Raw genomic sequence first — 14,215 nt, 5'->3', positions numbered from 1 at the left:
GAATCTCAGGTCTTGCCCCTGCTCAAATTGATTATTGAAAAATCAAGCTGAGCCCGAAAAGTGATGTCTGCACTCCTGGCTGGCTCTAATCCCCCTTATTTTATCAAAGAAGGACAAGACTCTGCATAAATAAATGTCGTTGACCCTATCTGCCCGCAGCAGTAGCCCGTGCATTCCCAAGAGCCTCAATTAGCCTGGCTGTGCCGGGGAGGGCTGCTGCTAAATCCGCAGCTCTGGTGACATTGTGCATGGATTAACTGCTATAGCAACCCCCGCGGGACCAGGGTGCCAGCACCAGGACAGACAGACAGACAGACATTCGTTTTTCAACTTCCATGCTGAAAGCAAACGCCCCTTCTATCCCCTGTGGAGCAATACATATATATAAATATGTTTGTCAGCACCAGCTCTGCTTTTGCTTTGCATGTTCTAAAAATGTCTGAAACAATCCGATCCTGCAGCCTTGAAACGCTAATCCAGATTTTTGATCTCAAAACGATAGATTTTTTTCCCTATCCGTCAGGTTGTCCTCTGCTGCCAAGAGGAGGGTAGGTGGGTTCGGGGCTCGGGGATTTTAGGTTTGTTTCTTTTTTGCCATGTAGGCACCCCGTGGTGGTCAAGAACTCCGTCCCCCCACTCCTCCTGGCCCCTTGATGACAAAGAGAGCTCGGGGAGCATGTAAATGATGGAGACGTGCTCACAGCCAGCACTACAATTCCGACTCAACCCTCTGAAAATGTTTGCGATTCCCAAACACACCTTTTTTTTTGTTGGTGTTTGTGAGGGGTGCTAGCTCTGCTGTTGGTTACGGAGGACATTTGCTGCACAGGGGGGTCTGTGCAGCCCAGAAACCCATGACATCCTTACTCTAAATGATGACTTTCACCCAAATGATAACACCACTGCTCCTCCTCGGCCACCCCTGGGGTTAGGGAGAAGCAGCAGCATACCCCCAAGGGGCCCCAAAAGTGTCACCCCATCCCTGTTGGAAGGCAGAAGTTTTGCTTTCCCCTGATGCTGGGATGCCCCAGGCCCTGGGGTGATCTTTTCTGAGCATGGTGTGTGCCCGCAGCCTGCTGGAGGAGCTGCGTAGCAGGGCCCACGAGATGCCTGCAATGGGAAGCCAGAGGTCAGCAGCTTTATCAGACCAAGACTTGCAGGATTGCTTTGCTCAATCGTGCTTTTTGAGTGCTTTATGGTGGGGACATGGCTGGTAACACGTTGTGTTTTGGCAAAGCAAATTCAGGCACCAGAGGTCAAATCCCAGTGCCGTGGCGGAGCCGGGCCCTCACATCTCGCGCTGCTGCAGCTCCACATCAGCATAACATCTGGGCTCGGGGTTTGCGTGCTGCACGAAGCAAAAACAGCTTTCCTTATTTCTTGGCAGGAATTAATTGCTAATATTGTGCATGGCGAACGCTTTGCAAGAGGTGCCTGCCAGGAGCAGCCCTCCTTGTGCTGAGCTGCCCAGGCTGCAAGAGGCCGGGAGGGTTTTCCAAGGGAAAATTCCCCAGTCTGGGGAATATCTACCCGGAGCAAATTGTCACCAGCTGCTGCATGAGGAACCCCAGCAAGACGGAGTTTCTCCAAAGTATCTTCAGGTGGCTGGCACGGTGTGGGTTGTCACATTGGGTCTGGGCGGAATTTGTCCTCAGCCATGGAAAATTGTCATGGCATGTGTCCCCAGGTGGGACAGCAGGGGACTGCCTGCTCTCATGGCTCTGAAATGGTTGTAGAGGAGGTAGATTATGCAATCGAAGCACAGAAATTGTCTAGAGTTGATATTTGGGTGAGAAAAGGGGTTCTTAGGCTCTCCTGGTGATGGGCTATAAAACACCATAGCAAAACTTACGTGGTTAGAGGCCCCAGAAGTGAATGGCCACCAGCTGGGTGTCTGCTTCCCTCCCTCTAAACGAGCAAACAAAAGATGGGAGGACCTGGTGGAGCAGCAGGTCCTCTCGCTGAGACCTGCATCTTCGTGTCTCCTGTTGGGAACTCCCACCAGATGGGTGCTGCTCTCTAGCAGAGTGGTGCAGGTTCGTCTGGGCAGGGGGGTGGCTCGGAGGGCTGATCCTGCCTAGGTTTGATGCTTTGGAGTGGAGACCTCACCCTGCCTGGCCTAGAATATACCCTCCAGCGATAAAGGTTATGGTCACAGGAGCTAAAGCAGAGCAGCTCAGGTTCAGGGTGGTTGAAAGCTTGGTGTGAACACACGTGCATGCCCCGATCAAGTGCCTGCTGCTGGGTGCAGCTCCACCTGGGTGAGCCGTGTGTTTAGGTGCAGGCACCCAGCACATCGACCCAGCATGGTTCTCACCTGGAAGGGCTTCTGCTGCATCTGTCTTGAGGTCCAGGATGGGCTCCGAGGAAGACATGTGTTTTTTAGGGCTCTGCTCTATTTCTGAAGGCTCAGGAACAGGCAGGCTAAGCCAGGAACTACCTAAAAAAAATCATGACCAAGGGAAGAAACTCTTAGCAGGCAAGTGATGCACTGGGAGCATGAAAGCAGGGGGTAAGGATCGTGAGTGGTGGCCTTGCTCCACACCTGGCTGTCACCAGCATCTGGGGCACCTCCCAGAGCACCTCGCTGGGTGATGGGGGCACAGCATCTGCTGCGGTCCCCCCCAGAGCCTCCCAGCCCCCTCCTGATGGTGACAGCTCAGCTTGGAGCAGCTCCTCTAACACCTCCCACCATGCTGTTCTCCCTCCTTACTCAAGGCTCTTTTTCTGACTGTCTCCTAGCCCTTTATATCACTGGCTTCCAAGGTGATTCTTCATTTGTGGTGAATTAGCAAAATACAGAAGTGTTTATCCCAGACTAAGACTGGTGCTCCAGCTCCTCCGCCTTTTCCTTTCCTGCCACTCTTGTGCAGATGCTGTTAGACTCACTGTATAGCACAGCTGTAGCTTTGGATCTAGCTGTAGTTCCTGGCCCACGCAAGGGATTTTCCTCTCCAGGACCCAGCCTCAGAGATGGATCAAACGCTGACCTGCACTGCAGTAAGCCCAGGCTGCTTCGTTTCCGTGTGCTGACCCTGCTGTGCCGTGACAGTGGCTGTGTCTTTGCAGGACAAGCTTCTGCGGGGCACATCTGCTAGAAATCCCCACCCTAAGAGGCTGTGGTGTGCACTGCTGGTGTGAGGTCAGATCGGGACACATCTGTGCACGGTCCACCACGCACTCTCATTCTTGTTGTTCCCCTTTTTTACTCTACAAACCTATATAGGATGATGGAAAAACAGGTTGGGTCTAGAAGAGTCTAGAAGGTCCCCACCGATGCTCTTGCTAACTCAATTTTCAGGCTTCAAGCTGCTGCTCATCTTCACGGCAGGGGTCTCAGCTCTCCCAGACCCATGTGCCGAGGGTCTCCTGAAAGCGGCTGATAACCAGATGAAGACCACCAGAGAAGGTGAGCAGCTTCCCATGGCTTGCGGTTGCCAGAAGCCAGGATGTCATGGGCCATGACCAACCTCCATACACCATGGCCATCAGCTCACGGGGCAGAATAAGATGCTGCATCCAGGAGAGGGCAGCAGAATCCCAGCACACCCCCTGCCTATTGCCACTCGTTAATTGTGGCTTCCGAGAGTCAATTCCTGACAATTTCCTGAGCTGCAAACATGGCCTTCTACTCCCCATCACAATAATTTTCACCCAGAGACTCTGGAAAAGTCTCTGTGGTCACCATCTGTCAGTGAGCCCATGACAGGGTCTAATTCATATCCCGGGGCAGCTATTTTTGCACCTTTTTCATCGTTCTGTCCGCAGTCCTAAATGGAGATCTGGAGGAGGAAGCCTGAGCCAAATTCAAGGCCAAGGGGCTCTTGCAAACGCTTTTGGGAGCTGTGTGGGTTGGGCAGAGCCATCACGATGGATTATGTCCTTTGCTGGCAGGTCTGTCCCCTCTGCCCTGTGGTTACAGGTGCCCTGGATTGTAGGGCACGGGGAAAAGCACCCACCACCTCCACGTGGGGCTGGGAAACACGGTCTTGAATGCAAGTCCTGGCAATATAGATAGAGAGGAGAGGCTTTCTGATGGAAAAGGCAGAGGATCCTTCAATGCATTTTAATGAGTGGTGCTCCCCAGCAGCCTCCAGCAGATCCAGCAGGAGCCAGGCCACTGGGTTTTGGCTTCCCCGCGCTGTCACGCAGCAGATGAGAGCAGCCGTGCAAGCCAGTTCTTATTAAAGATTTAAAAGGCAAGCTGTCAGCAGCACTGCTAAGAGGTGGCTTTTCCTGTTATAGCTCTATCTCTCTCTAATACTAATAGGATTGGAAGGAGGAGGAGAGACGGCGGCGTGCCGGCCAGCTGGGGGGTGAGTGCTTCTCCTTGCAGATGTTTTGCACAGCTGGGGGGACCTTTCTAATTTGTCTTAATTGCTTGGAGGCAAAGATGAGGTAGAAAATTCCATGTCTTCTTTCTTCTTCACAAGTATATATTAATTATTTAATTAATTTATTTATTTATTTTTACATGCAGTCAATACAGAAGGGCCTGGGATGAGGAATTTCTGCTGAGAGAGCCGCCCCATTTGCAGCACCCAGGATTTCCCCCAGTGACCACGGGGAGAAGCGAGCAGCAATAACACCCTGATGGGCACGCGGAGATGTGGAAGCAGGCTCAGGACTGATCTAGGATCTCCCGGTAGAAGAAAAACCCAACCTCATCATGACGCCGTGCAGCATAGTGTCTTGGGAGTTGTGCTGCAGAGTGCAACAGGCACACGAGGGATTGCGTGTGTTAACAGCAATGACTTCAGCACCAATTAGCTCAGCTTGCTCTTTAATCAATGCCTTATGTGCAACAGACAGGCAGGCTGTATATCACAACCAGTTTGTGGCTTGATTGGAAGCGATGGGCCTGAAACCATAAAATGCTAGTTAAAGTCATCGTAATTCACGTGCTGCTTTCTGCATCCCATGCTCAGGACGCAGCAAGGGGCTGGTGCTCCTGGGGCTGGGTTAAATCTTTCTCTGGCGATGGGCAAAGCAGAATGGGAGAGGAGAGGGGATGGGGAAGGACGCCAGGCAATGAACTCTCCCCTGGGGTCAGCCAGAGCCTGGCTTGTCCCTCTGCCAGGGCTGAATCATGAGGATGTGCTTATTAAAGAAATACAATTTTGGCTGGTCCTCTGCCAACCTCCTTCCACAAGGAGGCAAATGCCTCCAGCAGATAAAGCAGGAGTCCCCCTGCTTTGGCTGACACCACCTTTTGCATGGAGGACATCTCCCCACCACGGTGCTCCTTGTTCTCTGGGCTACATCTCACCAGCTCATGGAAAACCCTCTCGCTCCTGGCCACAGACCCTGTGAGCAAAGTGGAAGGTCCATTCAAGAGCACCTAGGCATTGCTTGTATGGAGGCACTGAGGAAAGGCTGGGAAGGTCGTTTCCAGCAGGACCATGCACGTGCACATGCTGTTCCCAGTGACGGCTCCTTGGCAGTGTCTGCTGCACACAAATGCCTCCAGCTGTCTTTCTTTACACAGGAATTTGCTTTTCTATGTATTTTCCAGGAGTCACCTTCTGGAAAGCAGACCCATTGGCAGTTTCCATACAGATGTGACTGTGCTCGCTTCCTATTTATTTATTTATTTATTTATTTATTTATTTATTTTGCCAAGCAGAAATTCCACAAATTAATGGTGTCACTGGGAGATCCCAGCCAGGACCAGGAGACTGCTCAGTGCTGGCCAAGCTAGGGATATCAGCGTAAGGAAGGCGAAAGGAAAGGTGACTGCAACTCTTAATATACCGGGGGAAATAGCAAATTGGAATCTTTTATTCATGCCAAACCAAATGTTCTGCTCAACCCCAAAGGGAGGAGCCCACACAGAGCAGGGGACGTGGATCTGGGTCGCCCACTCCAGCAGATGCCTTGACCGTGTGGCATGGGTTCTGCCTTCCAAGTGGAGTCTCAGCTTCTGGGCAAGAAGAAATGGGGAGATGGCTTTTTCTCTTTCTCTGCCTTCCAGATGTCTTGTCTTATTTTGGAGAACCTCTGTCCAGATGTGCGAGGATGTTGGGGTCAGCCAAAACAGCAACTCGCTCCGGGTGAGCCTCTTCCTCCTGGAGTTTTACACCAGATTTCCTGGCTTTCCCTTCTCTTTTAGTGTCAGTCTGGGGAAATGAAGTCTGCCAAAATAACTGCAGCTCCATCCATTACATCAGCTAAAGGCTGTCCCAGTACACATAAATGCAGCATGTAGGCTCTTGATTCCAGCTGAGCCCCCCATCCCTTAAGCCAGAGATCCAGCCCCTAAGTTCAAACCCACTTCCAGCCAGAGTGGGCAGCAGAAGCATCATTGTCTCTTTCCAAAAGTGAGCCATAGAGAGATGAAGCCATTTGCAGAGAGCCAAAACCACCCTGCCCCCTCCGGGAGACAAAGTCTGCATCCTGCAAAGGTCTCTTCCTGCTTCACCCTTCTCTCGCTCTTTGTGCCTCTTCCTACCCAGAAAGTTTGACATTACTCATTGGAAAATCTGCCAGAGTCTAATCCCACCCTGGGGAGCCTCTCCTCCATGTTATATCTGAAACGTTCCCCTTTCCATTTCCTTTTAGGAGCATAAATCCTTTGGGCAATGATTGTGGTTCTGGACTACAGCCTTTCCCCAAAGCCAAGGAATGTGCAGAATAAGGTCTCCCTGCGGAATGCCAGGAGGCAAGCACGAGCTGAGAAAGGCAAGGGGGAGGCTGTGTTTTCAAGTGAGGTGCAGTGTCATTCCGATCAGCCCATTGCTCAGCATCCCCACGTACACAGCTGCTCACTGGAACATCCTCCTGAGTGTCCCTGCTCATGTACTAAAGGGATGAGAGGTGGTTACCTCTCCCTCCCGAATCCTCTCCTGCTAACCCAGCTCTGACCACCATTCAAAGAGATTAATTCCTAGGATCTGGGAGGATTTCAAAGTCCCTTTTGAAATGTGTTGACTCAGCCCCATTCTTGGTCCCCAACCCAGTTTGGCTGACACACACCACAGTCCCTTCACCTCTTCCTGCAGACCAAGCACTGCCTCACCTGGCCATCAGGAGCAGCACAAGGAACCTCAGCACTGAATCTCAGCTCCTTGAGCCCCTCAGGACACCTCCTTGCCCAGACAGACCCAAACGCCCACCTTCACCCTCACCCCCTCCCAGCCTTGCCCTGGAGCATCACTTGGGGTGCCCTTACCTGGGAGGCTGCTGTGCCTGGAGAGCTGCCTGGAGAGCTGGCCTCGCACAACAGGACCTAGAAGATAAGGAGAAGGTGTGGGGATGGTTTTATACTACACCATGATGACTTTCTGGTGACCTTTCTTCACACAAGCACACCCCTGGGGGAGATATATAGGGAAAGGGAGAGCACCCATCGCATGAAAAATGTTTTCCAAAGTTGTTCAGTAGGAACAGGGACAAGGTAATGGGCTACTGCCCTGCGACGAGGAAGATCTCTGAGCAGGTGAACCTGCTCCCAGCCCATCCCCCTGGGACACTTTGGTGCTTTCTCACTGAAATCCCTCCTTAGGAGGGAGCCCTGGAGGACAGCCGCTGATTTTCATCCCTAAAAAGCTGTAGGAATTTTGTGCTTGCTGGGCAGGAGGGCGATGCCTATGAAAGAGCCCCAGATGGCTTGTTAATTCATTTGGTTTCCTTTCAGAAGAATAGTGAGCTGAAACAAAACATTTCTCTCTCTCTGGTTTTAGCTGGTTGCTACTGAAAAGCAATATTCCCTAGAAACAAGTTAATAAAATGTGGAGAGGCAGGTTAAAATTACACTTAATCTTGATATATTATTTGAAAAGAGGGGAATAAAATTCTTCATTTAGAGCTGCAGAAGGAAACGTGTTTTTCGCATGACAAAAAATCCTTTCATCACTGTTTCTTGTATTTTTGATGTATTCGCAACTAGTCTTAATTAACCCCAAACCTGCATTTTTTCAGCAATACATGGCTCACCTGAGCGTGTTTGCAAGGCTCCATTTAGGAATTGTAACTACCTTGGTACATAGCAGGCAAATCACAACGATAATTAAAGGCAGAATTAAAAACTGCCTGCGTGCTCCTAATGTGCAGGGGGAAAAAATATTCGTCTTATGTTAAGTCAACAAAATAGTGGATAATGGAGAACAGTTAATACATTTTCCTGAGTGTTTTTTGATAAAGGCCATCAAAGAGGCTTTTAAGGAAACTCAATAGCCAAAGGGGGATTGTCTAGCTTCCACTGTGTATTAAAAGCTTATTAAGATGGAGAAAAGAAGAAATGGAATCAAGAGTTCATTCTCAACATATAAATAATATAATAATAGGACATCCCTAAGAGTCCATCTTGGGATGAAAATCTTTTATTAACGATGCAGGAGAAAGGGTGAACAGTCAAGTGGAAAAATTTTGCAGAGAACAGAGAATAATATCAGCTGGCCGAGGCCAGGGAAGCTGCATGGGGACTTAACGAAGGCGCGCTAATGAAGAGCCTGCCGGCAGGTTAATTGAGACGCTGAGCAGTAAAAAGCAATGTGTGTGAGAAGGCATCGCTTGAGCTTTTCATGCACCTTGGTGGGTTTTAAATCAGCCTTAGAGATTCAGGAGGGGAAAGGAAAATAAGGCAAGACCCCGGTGCTGCGCTGGGCAGACGAAGAAATGCTTGCTCAGCACAGACAGCAGGCTGCGTTGGGCAGGGGGATGAGAAACCACAGAAAATATAAAATGAAAACCTTAGGAAATAGACTTGGGCTCTCATTTTGGAGCGGGCCACTTCCCCTAGGGACAGACAGAAAAGATTAATGTCTGCCCAAAGCCCTTCATGAAAGGCATGAAGGTTTTTACAATGAGGGGGGTGCGACAGGGGAGTTAAGAAGAAAAAGGAAAGAGAAAGCCGATGGAAGCTTTGCTACGATCATAAAAACACAGGGCTTTTAATGGAAACCCCCCTTTAAGAAATACCCCCTTCCAAAAAATAAGGTTGGAAGTGATAAGAGACAGAACCCACGATGCTCAGGGGTTTGGGGCATCGCCACACACCGAGGTTCGGGGGAATCCTCCTGAGCAGGCAAGCACAGACCAGACAGCTGTGTCCTGGGGTTTCTTCCACCTTGGGCTGAAACATCTCTGCCAGGCATTGCCAGAAGCAGGACACGGAGCCAGGCTGATAAATCCTCTCCCGGTCTTGCTCCCTAATGTAATAGTTTGCATTTTCGGCCTGCCCACGTATCATCGCTAGATGGGCCAGGGCACTTAATCCCCCTGGGCTTGTTCATTATTAGAAAGCTTTTCGGTTTTCCCTTAACATCCTTCAGATCTGATGTGATTACTGGATCTGGCCAGGGCTGAGTCCATGTTCTGAGACAGGAGCAGTAATTTGACGAGGGTGGTGCAGCCTGGTGGGGATGGGCAGGGGACCCGCCGGGGGCAGAGAAGGGGCAGGTGGTGGGGGAAAAGCCACCCCTCTTCTACAGCTCTATCAGTAATTTTAAAACACTTTCTATGGTTCCTTAAGCACAAGCAGTATTTCCCATATCTGCTCCCATCATCAGGTATTATCTGGTGCAGAAAATTTGTTAACCCCATGCCCTGTACTGAGGGCTTCTGGTATATGGGGTCCTAACACCGACCCCATAGCCCAGGGGAGGCACCCTGAGCAACCAGAGCACTGGAGATCTTGAACCCAAGCTTTAGCAGGAACAGGAGCAAGGCGTCCCCCCTCCCCTCCCATTGTTTATGGGAAAATTAATCAGAAAATTGCAGCCCCGCCAGGCTTTGAGGTTGGAGCTAAATCCCTTTAAATCGGTGTCACTGAGCTCCCAGCCTCCGATTATTTAAATAATGGCTTGATAATTTTTTTTTAAATTTTATTTGACTCTAGTCTTCAGAAGGAAACAAACAAACAAAAATAACCAACAAAACCCACTGGATTTTGTTTCAGATGAGATGTAAAATGGTATAAATGGTGAAGCACAGCTGGATGATGTTTCTTTGCTGGCTATGCAGGTAGGTGAGGGCAGGCATTGCCCTGTGTGCAGGGAAAAGCCAGCCTGGTACGAATATCCTGGTGGGATGGCCAGGAAAAAAGATAAGGGTGCCTAAATCTGCACATTTCCCCCACCTCTGCAGGCAGCCAAGGAGATGCCAACTCAGATAGGGCCGTGGGTGGAGATGGGTTTAAGGAGAAGACCTCCTAGGCAGCAGCAGCATGGGGGTGTGCAGGGAGGTGCTGGCAGAGCCGGGGAAGGGAAGGTGATGTAAAACAGAAAGATGAGAGATAAGGCTGGGACGGAAACGAGAGCACAGCGTCTGCTCCTCGTGGGGCTCCAAGGTGGTCTGATTCCCGTGCCCACCCATCAGCACGGGGCTGCTGAGAAGAGGGAGTGGATGGATGGATTCTCTTTCCCTTTCCATGCTCCTGGAAGTGGGATCCTAGGGGATCACCTCTGCTGGATGTTTGTCCCCAAAAAGGAGACGTGTGCCCTCCCCAGGGACCTGCCTCTCTGGTGCTGCCCGTCACTGCTGCAGTGGACAGAAAATGCTTAGTGATGCCCAGCCGCTCCTCTGTAGTGACCTCAGTGTTTCTATTCTCGGCCTTTCTCCCGTGACCCTGCATTAAAACTGATTAGCGTCCATCTTATAATTAAATGCTGCCTGATGATGAACTGCTTTCACATCTTCTCCTTTCTAGACTAAACAAACCCCGTTCCTCCAGCATTTCCTAATAAGCTATGGTTACTAAACCTCATTTTATCACTCGTACTTCTCCTCTGGACTTCCTCCAGCTCCTCAACATCTTTCTTAGCTCAGCAGCCCAAGGCAGGCAGGGCACTGCAGTCCCAGCACCAGGCTGAGAGCAACACACCCACCTCTCCCTCCACCAAGGATGCTGTAAATACATCGCGACCTGGCATGCATCATCCCACCAACCCAGAGCACAGGCCTTTTCTCAACTTTATTTGCTCACTTTTGCCCCATTTTGCACTCAGGTGTGCAGGACAACTTCTCAGCTTCTTCAGTGAGCTCCCGTCCCCTTGCTTTTGGGGTGCCCCACGCTGTACGTGCATCGTGCTGCGCCGGCAGCGAGCTGCTCCGGGAGCAACGAACCAGCTGTGCATCTGCTGTCATCTGAGTTCATCTAGATGACATTTCTCAGCTGCAAAACCTCGCTTAGAAGATGAGGGTGTAGTTCCTGTATGAGCTGCAGCCAAGCCAAGCGGGGACCGTTTCAGGCAGGAAACCTCCAAAGGGCAGCGATGGGGAGTGGGCGGAGGGCGTTTGTGCGACTGCGACTGCAAAGTGTGATGCTTGTGGGCTGGTGTTATCAGCTTGGGCGTTGGTTTTTTTTTAATTAATTAATTAATTTAGCTATTTGTTATTTTGTATTTTGTATTTTACCCAGCCATTTGCTGTGTGTGCTCCTGAGCTCAGCAGGTTCCATCCCGGGATGCTCAGGAGGCTGATAAGCACAGTGAGGAGGGGGGTGCAGGGGCTCTGCCAGCTCACCCTGGGAAAATCGACCCCCTCTTTGTGCAATTTGGTGTTTAATGAGTAAATTCAGTTCTGATGTGCTGCTGGTGTAATATTGGTTGGCTGTCTGCATGCTGGTGGGCTACCTGCATGCGGTGGACCTTGCAGGCTGCATGGTAAGAAACCCCTTGGTACCAGGGCTGGCAAGGCGCATGGAGGAAACCAGGGGTGCTTCTGCTCTCCTCGCAAAAAAACCAGATCAGGAGACCCATGAGGACACACAAGTTACAGATACTGTTGCTTATAACCTGGAACCAAACCCCAGCACCTAGATCCTGGCACTCATCTGGCACAGTGGATGGAGCCCATCAATGCCCACGCCTCGAGGCTTGGGCTGCTTTGGAGCAATCTGGACCTGCCAGCACACACTCAGCTCAAAACCACAAGCACCAACACCAGGCGCACAGAGATCCGAGTTCCTGGCTCTGTCTTGAGTCTAAAACCACTTATTCTGGATTATTTTTTCCCTTTACCCTGCCCCCAGCTCTGCACTGTGTTTCCAATGAGTGCTCCCCAAGGCCAGTTCTGTTTGGGATGCCCTAAAAAGCCTCCAACCCTCACCCTGCAGCAGGGTTGGGCCCCCAAAACTCAAGCCAGGAATGGTTTCCCCGCTGACCCCGGGGCTGCAGATCGCCACGAGCTGAGCCAACGCTGACAGCCCCCAGACGAGCAGCTTTCTCAGGCAGCCCTGGAGAAAACAAAACTCCCCCGAGCCACGGAAAATGACCCGAGCCTGCAATTCCTCCCTTGCTGTCTGGAAACGGCCGGGGCTGTGTTTTGCGAAAGGTTAAAACACAGGGTAGGGATGTTATTTTAGGGAACGGCTGAGCCCTGTCAAACCTCGTCCTGTTTGTGCAGATGCGGAGCTGGGCTGGGATCCAGGCCGCCGTCCTCCCCCCGCGGGGAAGGCTTTGGGCTGGGAAAAATGACGCAAAGGGGGCGCAAAAAGGGGCTGATCTGCAGGTGGTGCCGAGCTCTTCCAGCCATGGAGCACAAGCAACTGCGAATGAATAAAATCCTCCCCCCAAAAAAAGTTTTCCTATACCTGCAATTAATGGTTGGGGCACCCCCGCAGGAGGCTGCTGGAGGTCACTTATGGATGTGGATTTTGGCTGGAGTGCCTGTGTCTGCAGTGAGGGGATGCTGGGTGCAGGATGGGACCCTCCAGCCACGTGTGCAGCAGCGTGGTGATGGAGCTGGGCTGGTTTCTGGACCTCCACGGGGCCCCAGGAGCTGGTGCCCTGCTCAAGGAGGTCCCACCCGAGTCCCTGATCATCCATTCACCCACTTCTGAGAAAGCCCCCTGAAAAAAGACACCCTTGGTGGCTGCGGCTGGGCTTGTCCCAGCGGCACAGACCTAAGGACAAAACTGGTGGGCTGCCAAGCAGGGAGGAAAGTCCAGCCTGGAGGCTCCGTGCTGTGATTAATTGCTAATGGCCTGGCCTTTCGAGCAATGGCTTCAGGAGTGAGTAATTGCCTGCTGCGGGTGCTCGGGCTGGATGAGGAGACCTCGCTGTTCGACACAGCACCCACAGGCATGAAGCTCCGCGGTCCTGCACGCTGCCTTGTCTCCTTCAGCTGCAGACAAAGGCATCAATCGGGTCATTAACTCGAATTTCCCGACCTGTTTGGCTACCAGAAGGACCATCTATTATTATTAGGCAGGGAACCCTTGCAGACAGGTCACCCCAGCACAGTGTTATTTTATTCTATGCAATCAGGCCTCCCATGGGAGAGCTTCCCTCTTTTGGTTTGGAGCCTGGTGTGTTTGTTTGTTTATTGCCCCCCTTCTGACACCATGCCTCTGTTCTGCTGTGCCTTCCCTGGCCCATAACTGTTATAACCATACACTTAACTATATAACCATAACCATTTTGTAGGGCGCTAGGTGGGAGCTGCAGCCTGTGTGGTAACCTGGTGCTCATCGTGGAGGTGCTGAGCACAGGGGGGAGCCTCAGGTACACCCCAAACAGCATCCCCAGCCTCCTGAGGGGCATGGGGACCTCCTGGGGGCATCTGCAAGGGGACCACAGCTCCAGGCTGGCTGTCCTGCCCACACCGGGTCTGTCACCCACACCAGGATCCCTTCCATCTCTTCGTGGCCAAAGTGTGGCATGCTCCCTCAGGACTTCATTAAAAGGTACGCTGAGAAAGAGAGGCCCTGGGAAGGGGAGATTTCCACCCAAAATTCCTCTCTGCAGGAGGATGGTTGGTTGCTGACCCTACTGCTGACTCCTAAACCCCTCTGTCCAGGCAGTGCAGCCCAGGTCCAGTTGATGGTCCATCAGAAGCCCAAAGCATCTGATGGGCACCACTCACCCACCAGTGTTTTACCTCACCCCTACAGCCCACGTGTCTCTGGGGCTCCTGCTGGAGTCCTTGTGGAGATGCCTACACCTCAAACATGCTGAAAGCTGCTGCGTTGGACACCAAGTGTCCCCCCAGACAGCCTCCACATCCTCCTGCACTGCCCACATCCCTGCTGCACCATCAAAGGACAACCAAAGGCACAGCCAGCTGTGGACTTCCATGCTTTGGCACCGCAGGACTTGCACGTGTTATACCACAGCTGGTCTTAGCCCCCCTCTTATTTTTTTTTTTATTTTTTATTTTTTTTCCTAATTCAAGATCTTGCTAACTTTCTGAGAGTATGCAGAGCTGCTGATCTTATCGCTGGTGGGTCGCAGTGACCACCACCAGCCTGGAGCTGCAGGTGCACATAGGGAAG

At 51.5% G+C, this 14,215-nt stretch overlaps 1 protein-coding gene across 1 annotated transcript in view; it reads right to left on the bottom strand.

The window, feature by feature from the left end:
- Window positions 1-14,215, bottom strand: part of LOC311444115 (BTB/POZ domain-containing protein KCTD12-like) — a 28,504-nt gene that overhangs the window by 4,226 nt on the left and 10,063 nt on the right. The window contains exons 3-4 of the mRNA XM_084534998.1: window positions 7,172-7,228; window positions 2,318-2,440 (exon numbers count right to left, since the gene is read on the bottom strand). Of these exons, the coding sequence (XP_084391124.1) occupies window positions 2,318-2,440; window positions 7,172-7,228 (180 nt within the window). The remainder of the gene's footprint in view (window positions 1-2,317; window positions 2,441-7,171; window positions 7,229-14,215) is intronic.

The sequence above is a fragment of the Aythya ferina genome (genome assembly GCF_964211825.1).
Source record: "Aythya ferina genome assembly, chromosome: 13".
Taxonomy (NCBI): domain Eukaryota; kingdom Metazoa; phylum Chordata; class Aves; order Anseriformes; family Anatidae; genus Aythya; species Aythya ferina.
Note: the sequence above shows the minus strand (reverse complement) of the source record. Positions and strands in the feature narration are given on the sequence as shown.